This window comes from Prunus persica, chromosome G2, assembly GCF_000346465.2.
Source record: "Prunus persica cultivar Lovell chromosome G2, Prunus_persica_NCBIv2, whole genome shotgun sequence".
NCBI classification, from domain to species: Eukaryota; Viridiplantae; Streptophyta; class Magnoliopsida; order Rosales; family Rosaceae; genus Prunus; species Prunus persica.
The window spans coordinates 21186321-21200536 of record NC_034010.1 but is presented as its reverse complement, the minus strand read 5'-3'; the positions used below and the strand labels follow the sequence as shown (position 1 = coordinate 21200536).

At 35.7% G+C, this 14216-nt stretch overlaps 2 protein-coding genes across 4 annotated transcripts; one reads left to right on the top strand and one right to left on the bottom strand.

Moving 5' to 3' along the window:
* On the bottom strand, positions 3352-6944 carry LOC18784563. Of its 2 annotated transcripts, none has more exons than XM_020556711.1 (7): positions 6617-6944; positions 5687-6023; positions 5468-5561; positions 4645-4766; positions 4319-4468; positions 4039-4137; positions 3352-3881 (listed from the first exon to the last, which is right to left on the bottom strand). In XM_020556711.1, exons 2-7 carry the CDS (start codon positions 6005-6007, stop codon positions 3837-3839), a joined length of 831 nt encoding a protein of 276 aa, XP_020412300.1. In that variant the 5' UTR covers positions 6008-6023; positions 6617-6944; the 3' UTR covers positions 3352-3836. The 2 variants fall into 2 exon arrangements, with proteins under 2 accessions (XP_020412300.1, XP_007220686.2); XM_007220624.2 differs by lacking the exon at positions 6617-6944 and adding an exon at positions 6382-6582.
* Positions 8797-14138, top strand: LOC18786635 (digalactosyldiacylglycerol synthase 2, chloroplastic). 2 transcript variants are annotated; one of them, XM_020556710.1, is made up of 6 exons: positions 8797-9151; positions 9804-10190; positions 10657-10923; positions 11380-11729; positions 12170-12657; positions 13465-14138. In XM_020556710.1, the coding sequence occupies exons 2-6, from the start codon at positions 9909-9911 to the stop codon at positions 13482-13484; spliced, it is 1407 nt and encodes a 468-aa protein (XP_020412299.1). In that variant the 5' UTR covers positions 8797-9151; positions 9804-9908; the 3' UTR covers positions 13485-14138. The 2 variants fall into 2 exon arrangements, with proteins under 2 accessions (XP_020412299.1, XP_007217943.1); XM_007217881.2 differs by lacking the exon at positions 13465-14138 and adding an exon at positions 12807-13101 and having other exon boundaries at positions 8798-9151.

The window sequence follows — 14216 nt, the reverse complement described above, 5'->3', positions numbered from 1 at the left end:
TCAGCTTCATTTTGCTCTTGTTTTGGTTGGGGATGCTATTAAAAAGGAAAGTGACAAAGAGGGTACTACTAGTTCTGCTAATGATGAAGGTAGTAGTGTGAGCAACAATTTAATGGATGTACAATATTTATTGTGAACATATTATTTGTAATATAACTGAGAAAATTGGGTTGAGATAATTACGCTTAGTAAAATGCTTGTCTTCTTTTTTTAGAATTACGAATTTTTACTTTTCTGTCAATCGCAGTTTAAGATATATGCATAAATCTTTCGTTTGAGTTTTTGATGAATTTAATGAATATATATTACACAGTTTTTTTTTATGTCACTTTTGTTGTTTATCTTTAGGCTTCCTTGTTGCAAATGGACTGCAAATGGTTCTTCTTTGGGCTTGCTTTTGAAAATGCAGCCTTTTCATTTTATCTCCTTTTATTTTTTCCTTAATAAAATTTTACTTATCCCAAAAATAAAATTTAAAAAAAACAAAACAAAATTCAGCAGTGAACACTGAACAGACATGAACTCGGCACCCCTTCTTCTTCAGCAATCTCTCCCGCCAATATCCCCCACTGAAAATCTTATTATTAAACTGAAAACTCCACTCCCGGTGCACGAACGCCCACATCATCATCATCATCACTTTGTTATATAAGAGCTTGCGCTGGTAAAACAAGAAGAAGAGTAGGAAGAGGAAGAAGAAGCAACCCAGATGACTCCCATGCCACTCTCACTGCTCTCAACTCCAAAGGCCGATTCCCTAGGAAATCCCTCGGCCAGGTTTTTCACTTCCTCCTCGCTCTCTCTCTCTCTCTCGTTTCGACTTTCTTCTCCCACTTAATAAATTTTCCTTTTTTTCTCTTTGTTTTTTATTTTTCAAATTCCGTGTTCTTGTTTAGTTGCTTAGACAATGTGGGTTTGGTTCCAATTATTTTTTATAAAGATTTTTCCAAAATTTAGTATGTATTGTATGCTAGAAATGGTAAGCAGCCTCGGATTTATTTTCTGAAAGATTTGGTTTTGAATTTTCTTAGTTTGTTTAATTTGTGTGTATTTCCAGCATTATATGTTGGACTCTGAGATCAACGAGCAGCTCACTGCTGCGGCCAATGTTGGAGAAGGTGACGTGGTGTTAGAAATTGGGCCAGGAACAGGTTCTTTGACTGATGTTCTAATTAATGCCGGTGCATTTGTGCTCGCAATCGAAAAGGTTGTTTGTGTGTGTGTGTTTCTTCTTGGTTATCCAATTAGAACCCTGGGTCTTTGAATTTGAAGCCCTGCAACAAGAGTGGTAGTTGTTGCAAATGTGGCAAATTGCTTTTAGTATTGTGCACTGATTTTGTAGGGTGTTTTATGTGCTTTAGGATCCACACATGGCCACTCTTGTGAGTGAAAGATTTGCAGAGACTGAACGGTTCAAGGTAAACCACATTTGGTCATAATTTAGCTCCACCTTATGCTACTAGGAAATGAGCTCTTAAACTTAGTAGTGTGCTCCTAAAAGTGTGTATTTGGAGCAACATCTTCGAATCCAGGACACAATGGAATTGAGGGTTTTATGCTCTTTCTGTTTTTATTGATGATGCCATGGTGACAAATGTTGCAAGAACTGAAACCTGTAGGTTTTGAAAGAGGGACTTTGTCAAATGTCACATTCACTCACATATGTCATCACTTTTGGGAAATATAGAGCAATCTGTTGCAAATTTAAGATACGCAAAAGTAAGAATCCTACTTGGTTGCTTAAAATGACTTTTGACTTCCAAATGAGATGCTTGCTAATTTCAACAATCCATGCTCAAATGAAAACAGTTGGTCTTTTCCCCATGCCCACGATATCCTAAAAAGGCCTATTTGAGTTTCTTGATTGCAGGTAGTCGCTAATATACCCTTTAATATAAGTACCGATGTAGTCAAACAACTTCTTCCAATGGGTGACATCTTTTCTGACGTAGTTCTCTTACTCCAGGTTGGCATTATTCTATTGATCTATCACTGTAAAATTATCTTATTCTAATGGTAAGATCATTTCAGGAGGAGACAGCTTTGCGCTTGGTAGAATCATCTTTGCGGACATCTGAGTACCGCCCCATCAATATCTTAGTCAATTTCTATTCAGGTATCTTTATGTTTGTATTTAATTTGGACATAGTAGGCTATTGATTATTTAATCTAATTATTGAAGCTGTTTAATGTATAGCAAACTAGAACCTACGAGAAATAACAGTATCCGCGCGGCTATACTCTAGAAATAGATATTCTAAACATTCGTACATATTTAAAGGGTATAGCCGCGCGGCTAAACCCTTAAATAGATATTTCTAAACATACGTAAATATTTAAAGAGTATAGCCGCGCGGCTATACTATTTAAATAGATATTTTTAAACATTCGTATATATTTAAAGAGTATAGCCGCGCGGCTATACTCTTTAAATAGATATTTTTGAACATTCGAATATATTTAAATTGTGTTAACTTGTGTATTTATAATCCCGTAAAGTTATATATATATATATATATATATATATATATATATATAGCAGAACAATGTTATTGAAACTTCAACCAAGTAGGTAAGATGTTGCTTGTGTTGCAGGTTGATGCTGCTGTTGTTAAATTTAAGCTGAAGCAACCTGCACACTACCCCCCAGTGTCCTCGACTAAAAGCTTCTTCACAATGGTTTGTTTCAATTTCCATAATCTGTCATTCTTTTTAGAACATTATTACGGAGTTTCACTGCCAAATATATGTTGTTCCTGTAATGGACGGAAGCAACAGATGCTGAAATTTTAACCTTCTTAATCTCTAAGACACAGTTGTAGGGATAGGGTTTTTAATACTCATTCTAGTTAAAACATCAGTATCCCGTCTAAGGCATGTTGTCTTTATTTAAGATGGAAAAAAAAGGGTCAATAGTCTTGTTATTCTCAATAAATAATCCTATCTAATAATAGAAATGACACCACACATGACCTAAATCTTACAACTACACATGAAATCTCATAATGACGATCATAGCTATTCATATTGAGTGCTTGCTGAGTAAGGTACTTTGTTGCTTTCTGGGTATTCTGTATTTGTCTGATGGAATCTACAGCTTGTTGATTGGACATTACCATCCATAGTGGATGACTTGCCAATACAAGAAACTCTATTTCATCATCTATCATTTCTACCATCACATAAGGTTCACAACTAATATATTTCTTCATGTGTTTCGCACCAAATACCCTTGTTACCGACAGGGCTGTCTCTAAGATTTTAAGGGCCCTGTGCTAACTTAAATTGAGGCCTTACATAATCTAATACAAAAATACTTATAACTAAAAGTCATCAATAAACATGTAATGACAAAAACATACCTTACTATCCAAAAATCATTCACATTGCAAAACTATTACAAGAGTTTTTTCCCCAAAAGAAAAAAAAAATATTGAAGTCTAAAATACTGGACTAAGGAAGAAAGATTTTTGGTCACAAGGGCAATCCAAAATATTGAAGTCTTTTCCCTTTCCAAACACAAACAAGTTAAAAAGTCAAAATTCATACAATTATGCCTCACCAATGTCAGTCGATACAAAAATACAGAGAAAATCACAAGAAAATGCACATCTCTACCATAAGGAGACAAGAAGGAAATCATGTGCCGTTTTTCAACTTTGCAACATCCTATACAGCTACAAACGAGGAAACTGGGGAAGCTATTAGCATCCTATTCCAGTAGTTACAGACAAGTGCCGAAATACTTGTACTTCTTTGTTCTTTCACCACTTGATTTCTGTTTGCCAAAGGTAATTCACAGGCCTAGGTTCTATCTGACTTTACTTCAGCTGCTCTTACTCAGGCTGAGTATGAGACTTCTCTATTAAGAACTCGATTTTCTGTTATGAAGATGAGCAAGTGCAGCATAAAATAAGTTATTGAACACCAAAGACTAAGGAAGTTGAAGTTTGATAATGCCACTCATTAATCAAGCAGCTAGAGAGACACTCCACTGAGGAAAAAAATAAATAACGGGAAGAAGAAGAAGGCATATACCTTCACAGATTTATTGACTTCTTCAATCTTATTAAGCAGCAATTCCCCAGGTACTACACCTCTGCGTTCTATTGAGGCATAGCGTGGTGAAGCTGCCATCTGCATAATATGGGCAAAAACATGTTTAATCAGTCCACCAAATATCTGCCTTACAGAATTGGCCAGGGATAGCAAATTGAAAAAGTTGTCAAAATAAAAAATAAAAAATAATTCAAACAAGTTTGACAAAGATGGAAAAAAAAATCCATTATTGCAACAGTTCCATCGACGAATCGAATACCTTTAAGCTTTTAGATGGTGATCTCAAAACAGCAGGTCCCTCACTCAATGATCCAGTGCGAGCCATGCTTTCCCCTTCAGCAGTGGGAGCAGTAGGCTTCCAACTTATACCACTATCTTGTATGGCTTTTGCAGCTTCTGTTATGATGACCTACTAGTCATGCAACAACGAAAAAACTCAGTTTGTATGTTAACACGATAAGTTTCTTTAATGGTGTAAAACAAAACAATAGTAACGGAAGAGAATGCATGTTCACAAATAATCTGATTAGTTTGGCTGATTCAGACAAGAAGAACATAACAACTAAAAGACAAAGTTTTATTCACCTTCCTCAAACCACTAGGGTTAGAAACCCCTTGAACCTGTAGTTCATCTACAGCCGCAGCCTTTCCATGTGCTATACTTTCAATTCTAAAGGTATGAATTCCATACCTTGACTGCAAGCAACCTGTACATAATGAAACAGTAAATACTGTTAGTACCTATGCCATGTAACTTTGCTAACCCAAAAGGACATTGAAATCAAATTTATAGTCAACAAGCTAATGCGGAGATGAATGATGCAATTTTCCAAACCAACATGCAACTGGCCATCCATTATAGTGCAATGCAATCTAGCAAACTTCTATATGGTGTAGTGCACTTAGCGACCTTGTTGTATAATGCCCTGTGGACTTTTGTCTCTAGCTGTTTAACTTTTATTTTCTGCACTACATTTCCATTCCTCATTTGAAAAATGAAACTCTTAAGATGGTAACCTGGTTTCTCATGCAAAAACCTTATAGCCACCTTATTACAAGACTATTTACTTAGCCCTGTAGAGGAGCTAGCTTTTATTCTTGGGGGAGTTGGGGACAATAACACAGGTTTTTCAAAATTGTGTAAACAATTGCAGATAGTTTTGTAAACTTGTTATGGATCTTGCAAGGGCTATTGGAGGCTCTGGGGGGCGGGCACGGCCACTTCAGGTCGAAGTGTGGCTCCACCATGGAATTCATAATAGTTTCATGTTCTTTAGGAGTGATGACTTGGAGACAAAATTATGTGCACGAATTCAAAATGTAAGCTATGAAGGAGGACTAGAATTAGTGATGAGTGAATGTAGGCATATTTGTAGGTTGCACGGCATAGTAAGGCTGAAATGAGTACCTTGTTCTATAATGATATCAATCACCAGGGAAAGGGGTACATGCTTCTCAATTGTAGTGATGCCCCAGAAGGGTATGAAAGATGGCCTTGAAACCTTTTTGGAGAGGGAAAAAAAATGAAGAATTGCTTTAACGTATTTTTTTATTATATAAGTAATAAAAAATAGAGACTGCTTCAATGCAGTCCTTGGAAAAGATCAAATTTAAATTATGTCCGTACCTTGTAAACAACCTCAGTAGGTGTAACATTTAGTTTGCGCGAGGAAATATCCTTCTGAAGAACATATCTCTTAAAGGGCAGATATAACAGCATGATGATGCCAACTCCCCAAGCTAAAACCAGCAATATTGATATAGAAAGCCATATAACAGTGTCATACTTAACGATATTCATTGCAAGCTCTTCAAATGAGGCCGAGTATAGTATTTTCTCAGAACAGCCTGCACTGTCATCCTCATCTATATCGGATTCGGCATAAGGAAGTAGCTTGGTCCTCGAGGAACGAGGCGTAGATAGACCATCCGTGTGACCCATCAACATCTCTTCCAGCTCAAAACTAGTAATAGGAAAACATACAGCATCATTGTCAAATTCAACATTCAAACAATACCATAAGCCATAAGATGTTAACTTTTTAATTTGGATTTAGAGTTTCTTAACACCCTAATTGCTTAAGCCCAAAGTTTTTCATCAAAACCTGAATTGCGATGCAAATGAGACTAAAGGGCTGTACAGAGCCCTCACAAACAAATAACTCCTGGAAGCAAAAAATCATTTTCAAATGCTAAAAATAAGTTTCACAGATTCAAACTCTCAGATCAAGCACGCACTTTTCCCTAGGCTAAAAGCAACATTCTAGCTTCCACTGCTTAAAGTCGTTAGCTTGATTACAACTCGAATGTATACTAATCTACCTGACTTCAGCTAATTATCAAATTTTCCCGTGAACCAAACAACGGAAAGAATGAAAGCATATCATTTTCCCTGGGTTTTCTCGGCAAGCAAACAAGAAGGTGGATATAAAAGCAAGCTCCTAGATACCCATAAAACCGAATCAAAAAACTAAAGACCCAGACGTAAAGCAGCATACAGTGGATACATAAAGAAGTAAAATTGGTGGGAGAAAAAAAGGGGAAAAGGAATTATTACCTGGAAAACTTTCGATTTTCAGAGGTCCCGGTACGAAAATCTGGGGCTAAGTTTTTTTTTTTTTTTTTGGTTCGAAAAATTCTGGGGATTTAAAAGCGACTTTAATGTGGCGATTTTTGTGGGGGGTTTCTGTAATTTTAAGACGGGGTTTGGGTGTAAATAAAAGCATCAGCCTAACAACCAGTCCTCCTTCCGCTGTGTTTGTTGCGTTTTCCGCTGGAAATGGGTTTTGGATTTGTTTCACACGCTTGGTTGCGTTGATCCATCTTCTTTGTGATCTCACACGTTTGCGATCAGTTGGAAATTGGGTGTGTAACATGGAAATTGCCTTATCATCCTTTAGCTTACTTATCTCTTACTTTTTGAAGTAATTATTAGAAGATAAAATGGTGTTACTTTAAAATCAAGATATTGCCCTATATATATATTTCCATATTTCCCACAATTGACAAGAAAATGTTTTCTCATGTTTCTAACTTAATTGATGTCTTTTCTAATAGTAGAATAGATATAAATAAATATACATATGTTCTATACATAGATAAAACAGAGGATGGCTTCATTAAGGCCTTGTTTTGTGGTCCGATTTGGATTGAAGTTAAGTCCAAATCAATTCTTATGAGTCTTACTTATAGAGGTGGTGTGACTTATAAGACACAATATATGGAATTTGTTTGTTATCCATTTTAATAAGTCGAGTTTCATCGCACCAAATAACGGTTAGAATTCTTGTTGATTTTAATTGAAATAGTCCAATTCAGTCCTACCCACTAGATATGAAGAATTTTATATTAACAGTATGTGCTGAAAATTTATTTAACTCAACACCATATCTAATTGAAGAGTGAGATTATATAACTTAATAATTATATTGAATTATTTTCTTTTTATTCAACACCAGAACAAACTCTTGTCTATAAAATCACAATAGAACAAACTTTCTTCTATAAAATTATACTAGAACAAACTATCGTCTATAAAATTTGAAGTTTTTCAGACCTCGAGTCTCCTCTAATAAATCGAAATCAAATTATCACTAGATCAATTGGTCATTGTCTACTTCCTAACTTCAAATCTTTATATTATTATCTGGAAACATAATTAGAAAAATTAAATTAAATTGCACTTATTACTAGATATAAAACAAAGCTACTTGTACACTCGTAAGTAGATATGCCAATGGATGAGATTTTGATCCAAATCTTGTGTAATTATTAGGAAATGGATTGGACTTCTTAATCCGATAATCCGATTACAATATGAATTCGATAATCTGATTATAAATGGATCAAGATATGGATTATAGTTGATCCGATCCGATAATAATGCTATTCAATTTAGTATGAAGTATAATTTTGTTTTTCTATTCCTTATATTAATATTTTATATGTCTAAGTAATTATAGTTTATATATACTAAGAATATACTTAAAACTAATTTTTATGATAAAATATCAAAAATTGATATAAAAAATTAGATAAATACAATAAAAGAACGAGGCCACTGATGAAATTTTAATTTTTTTTCTACATCACAAAATAAATCGACAATAATTTGATCCGATGCGTAACGAATATGAATTGATAGGTGCAGTCCAATAGTCCGAATACGATTCAAATTCAATAATTCAATTATAAATAGATTTAGTTTGAATTGAGATATATCCGATTTGAAGCCGACTCGTTTACAAGTATACTTATAAGGCCTAAGAAGCAAAAAAAGAAGGGAAATTCACTATTATACTCAATATAGGAGTCCAAATTATTAAAAAATAATATATATATATATATATATGAAATGGACTTTAGAAATACACTTAAAGCTCATTTACAACATAACAAAAAAGCTTTTAACTTGTTATAAATTACAAAATTGCTGTCGATTTCTTAAAACAAGCCCAACCTCAAAACCTCATAATAAAAATCCAAAACACTTAATAGGACATTAAAGTAATTTAATAATCAAAACTAAATTCAATAGGTCTAGTTGTCATATTTTATATTTTTGTGAGATTTATTTATAGAAATTATATGATATATGATATATCTAGATTATTAGTGTTAAGAATAAATATTGGACGAATTTTGGATTCCTTGGTGCAAAACGAACATACCTTGTAGCTGTTAAAACTAATATAAAATTGGAAGTCCTTTTTTAAAATAAAAAATAAAAAAATATGGTCGGTATATGAAAAAAGGGTACCGTTCCACGAGGTTGAAGGACAACGGCCTTCGCAGTTAACGTTGCGTCCGCACCAACCGACCACCAAGACCAAGAAGAGTGTTGTTCAGAGCGCTTTGACATGAAACAGTGAAACTGGTATTGTTCCACGACGTCGTATAAGCAGCCATCCGCCCACGCGGAAAAGTTTATTCCCTCTCCTCCACTCAACGCAACCAACCATCTTTCACCCTCTCTCTCCCTCTCTCTCTCTCTCTCTCTCTCTCTCTCTCTCTCTCTCTCTCTCGTCTCTGCCTGCATTTCCTTCAGATTCTGAGCTTCACTTCTTCCTTTTTTCTTCGGAAAATTTTTAAGGTACAGTTTTCTCAGTCAGAAACTATATGCTTCATGGTATTTGTTTCTTTTTTGCTTAATTATATATACTCTATTTTTAAATAAATAAAAAATTGTGAGAATTCTGTTCTGTATTTGTTTGAGCGCTGTCGAGTTAATTAGGTTGCTTCGATTACACTTCTCGAATTTCATATTCTAAATTGAAAAGGATTTGGTGTATTCAGATAGCTTTTACATGAATTCGATCTCAAAAGCTTGGGAGTATGGTGGATTTTTTTTTGTAATTTTATCAATCTGGAGGAAATTATTGAAAAACAAAAAGTGGAAATGGGTTTAATTACTCTGTCCATTTGATTCTTTTTTGGGGGAATCTAATTCTGTATATGCAAATTTTCTGTATTTATAACATGAACTGTAAATTATAATCGTAAGCCATGTTTAATTGTTGCAAAAGAATCATAGAACTACGTATAAGTTCTGAAAATAAGTATTGAATGCGAGGGAAAATGTCCCACAAATCATACTTCCATCCATGACAGTATTTTTTGCTTCTGTGTTCATTTAATACAAACTGTGATTAAATTACTTGGGCTGCTTTCATTTTTAAGGTGTTACAACTTTCATAGTTCGTTATACAGTTTGAGTGATACTTCATATTTATTCCTCAATGCAGTGTACACTTGGTTATTTATTCCCAATCTGTGTTGTCCAAATTGTAAGAGAGCACTGCAGTAGTATACAGAGCTGATTGGTTTTTACATGCGTACCTGATGATTGGATGGATAAGAAGCGGCAAATTGCGATATTCACTACTGCAAGCCTTCCATGGATGACTGGAACTGCAGTCAACCCTCTATTCCGTGCAGCCTATCTTGGAAAAGACGGGGAGAGAATCGTCACTTTGGTCATTCCTTGGTTATCATTGAAAGACCAAAAACTAGTATATCCCAACAACATCACGTTCAGCTCACCAGCAGAGCAGGAGACTTATGTCCGTCACTGGGTTGATGAGAGGACTGGATTCAAATCTGACTTTGGTATACTTTTTTATCCTGGAAAGGTAAATATACCCACTAATTTATTGCAATTACCATTGTAATTTATACATGCACAAATCCATTTTACTTGCTGGTTGAGAGTTTTACAATATCGAGGGAATCAAAGAGTAGTAATCTATGTAACACCAAAAGAGCATGGATGCTTTTGCCTCTTTCATGGTAGGCTGTGTAGCTGACCAGTTTTTCTTATTATTGAAACGCCTTGTGTTTTAAGAATCACAAACTGTATTTATTTATTTTTGTCCTTTTGGGACTCTCCTGTTCTTTACATTTCAATCATTTACAAGTTTAACAAATTATAATCTGCATGCCCAGTCAACCTGGTGGACATCCAGGTTGACTCATCTTCCCCTGTTCCCTATGCAATATTCTCCTTTTTCTTGCTTTTGGCACCGTCAAGGATAGCTGCTCTTCTTCTTTCCATGCCTTTTATCGTATTATCAACTTATGTTGTCACTTCTGATGCAGTTTTCTTTAGATAAAAGGAGCATTCTTGCTGTTGGAGATATTTCGGAAAGAATCCCTGATGAAAAAGCAGATATTGCCATCCTCGAGGAGCCAGAGCACCTTACGTGGTATCATCATGGGAAGAGATGGAAAATTAAATTTCGGCTCGTTGTAGGAATTGTGCATACTAATTATTTGGAATATGTGAGAAGGGAGAAGAATGGAAGAATGCAAGCATTTCTTCTAAAATATATTAATAATTGGGTTGTCAGTATATATTGTCACAAGGTACATCTGGATAAATGATAGTTTTCTTGATATGGCTTTTCTTGGGTAGTTACGCTTTTTCTTTCCAGAATTTATTTTATCTAGCCTGTTCTAGATTCTTTATAAGACTTGGTGAAATTTGCTCTTGGACTTGTTAGCTGTATGACAGCACAGTTGTAGCGGTAGTTTGTTGGATCCTTTAGATAACTCTGCTCATGATTAATAGTAATGACATTTTGAGAGAGAGAGAGAGAGAGAGAGAGAGAGAGAGAGAGAGAGAGAGAGAGAGAGAGAGAGAGAGATGGATGAATGACTTTTTTTTTTTTTTTGGTTACAAGAATGGCTTATATTATTAGAAATTGATATTCTATAACAATTTTATTTAGAAGTGGAAATTTGGGGAGATATGAATGACTTATGTTATTGTCATTGTCTTGATATACTTGCTAACCAGATCTCAACTCTGATGTAATTTAGGTAATCAGATTATCTGCTGCCACCCAGGATTATCCTAAATCCATAATTTGCAATGTTCATGGAGTCAACCCCAAGTTTCTTGAGATAGGCAAGAAAAAGCTAGAGCAACAACAAAATGGAATCCAGGCCTTCACCAAAGGTGCCTACTACATTGGGAAGATGGTGTGGAGCAAAGGCTACAAGGAGCTACTCGAGCTTCTTCGTGATAATCAAAAGGAATTAACTGGACTTGAGGTCGATTTATATGGAACTGGGGAGGACTCTGATCAAGTTCAAGAAACTGCTAAAAGATTGGAACTGGCTGTTAGAGTCCACCCTGGACGTGACCATGCTGATCTTCTATTTCATGAGTAAGCTTTCTACCTATCTGGCCAACCTGCTGATCAGATCAAATTAATAGTCTATAGTTTTGATGACATTCTGAAAAAGAAAGAATTGGTTGTCCAACATTGCACTACACAACCAATGATTCTATTGAAAGCTGGTCTGACTTGAGTCTTGACTAATCTTTTAATTTTTTGGATGAAAATATAGGATGGCTCTCCTTTGAACATTGATTTCTGATTTTTGACTCATATGTAGATGCAATGATTTCTAATTATAATAGCAATGTAGGTATTCCAAGGAAAAAAGTGGTTTAGAAATTTAATTAGTCTCATGGTTATTATCAGTGAGCTCAAGGGCAATTTTGTTACCTGTTTGAACCCTTCTCCTTCCAAATACACCCCCCTTTCATAGAGAGGGTCAGCATGGTTGGAATTTTTACATATTATCCTTGTATTTCTTTCAGTTATAAAGTGTTTCTCAATCCAAGCACCACAGACGTGGTTTGCACCACCACGGCAGAAGCATTGGCAATGGGTAAAATTGTTGTATGTGCCAATCACCCCTCAAATGAATTCTTCAAGCAGTTCCCAAATTGCCGAACATATGACAATGGTGATGGGTTTGTTAAGCTCACACGGCATGCACTTGCTGAAGAGCCTGCCCAGCTGACTGATGCACAGAGGCATGAGCTTTCATGGGAGGCTGCCACAGAACGGTTTTTAAGGGTTACCGAGCTAGACCAGGAATTTACAAGGAAACTGTCAAAAAGTCCTACAAAGAACTTTATGTCTACATCATTGGGGCTATCGAGTAGCATGGAGGGTGCGTCGGCATATGTGCATCATGTGGCTTCTGGTTTTGAAGCAACACGAAGGATATTCGGTGCAATCCCAAAGAGTTTACAACCAGATGAAGAACAATGTAAGGAGCTTGGGCTGCCTATCCCTGCAGGTAAACGAGCCTCGGGAAGATAATGTTGTTGTTTGCTTATATGAAACAATATTTCAGAGATCCTTTATTATATCAGTTTCAGGACATGGTAGATAATGTTGTTGTTTGCTTGTATGAAACAATATTTCAGAGATTCTTTATTATATCAGTTTCAGGACATGATTATTTGGCTACCGAGGAATCCAAATCAAGTGGTGTAGAAGGGTAGCTCCTGTTTTATTTTTCTTGTTTCCTGAAATTGAGAATTGGATGGGAATGGAGGAATGTGTTTTTACAAAGGACATGATTTGAATAATGCCTCTTGTCATTCTTAGTCTTTCTGGACAAGTACAAAACAGAGAAATTGGGGAGGGGTTGTAATTGTAATTATAATTGCAATGTACATAACATATATATTGTTGTGGATTTCCATTTTAATACATATTGCGATGACTTTGTACTTTCTGCTGTGTTTGTTCTCACTTCTGGCTGAGGAAATGAAAATCCACTCATAGCATGTTTACTTAATTTGTGTTGGAATTAATTTTAGTTTATAACTTTGTTATTTTCACATATAAAAACGTCAAATACCTTTTATAAATTAACTATTAAACTAAATTCTATTTGATGGATATTCATCCTTGCCTTTTTTTGAATTTACTGTCTAAAGCTAAAAGGACTGATGGAATCCATCCAGTGATTTATTATTTTTGTGTTTACCTGTTGGTTCTTATGTGAATGGAGGAACCGTCATATTTTCAGTCTACTGGGGAACCCAATTATGATCCAGTTAAAACTGTTCTCACTGCTGCTAGACAATGGATGCAGGCTGCTCGTGCAACCGCTAAAGAATCTTAAAAAGTCCAGGTTTTCCTTGCTTGGGAACCTCCCAATAACGGTCAATTCAAATTGAACGTGGATGGGTCTAGAAGAAGCTCTTTTTGCTGCATTGGTGCTGGTGGTGTTATAAGGAGCTTGAGGGGTGATTGGGTTAGTGGCTTCTCTGTCAGTTTAGGGGAAAGGCCAGATTCTTGAAGTTGAAGTCTGGGGGTTGTTTTTGGGCTGCAGTTGTCCAGCTTATGCAGCTTATGCAATGGATGCTGCCACAGTTGTCCAGCTCGTGCAGAAACCAGACTTGTTTGGCTACCATCCTCTTGCCCCACTGATACTTCGATGCTGCGCTATGATGGACCAATTTGATAGCTGCTCTATTCTTCATATATACAGGGAGAAGAATGAAGTGGCAGACGCTCTCTCTAGCTAACTGGAGCTACAACACGGACCTTGGTCAATGCATCCTTGAGTCTGCTCCCTCTTGGGTTAGTTCGAAGCTTCTTGATGATTTGCTAGGAGTTGTTCATTCTCTGTTGGTTTGTTTAAATCATCCTGAGTAGTCTGTTTCTGGGGCTTGGCCCCTCAAAATCTCCATAACAACTATGCAAACATTTTTTAAAGTACGAGTTCGAAAACTGAATATGGAAATGAGGATAAAAGCTATTTTTCAAATACCATAAGTATTTCCAAACTTCTCAACAACAAAAAAAACAAAGTATTTTCAAAGTGGTATTAGAATGTGGTAT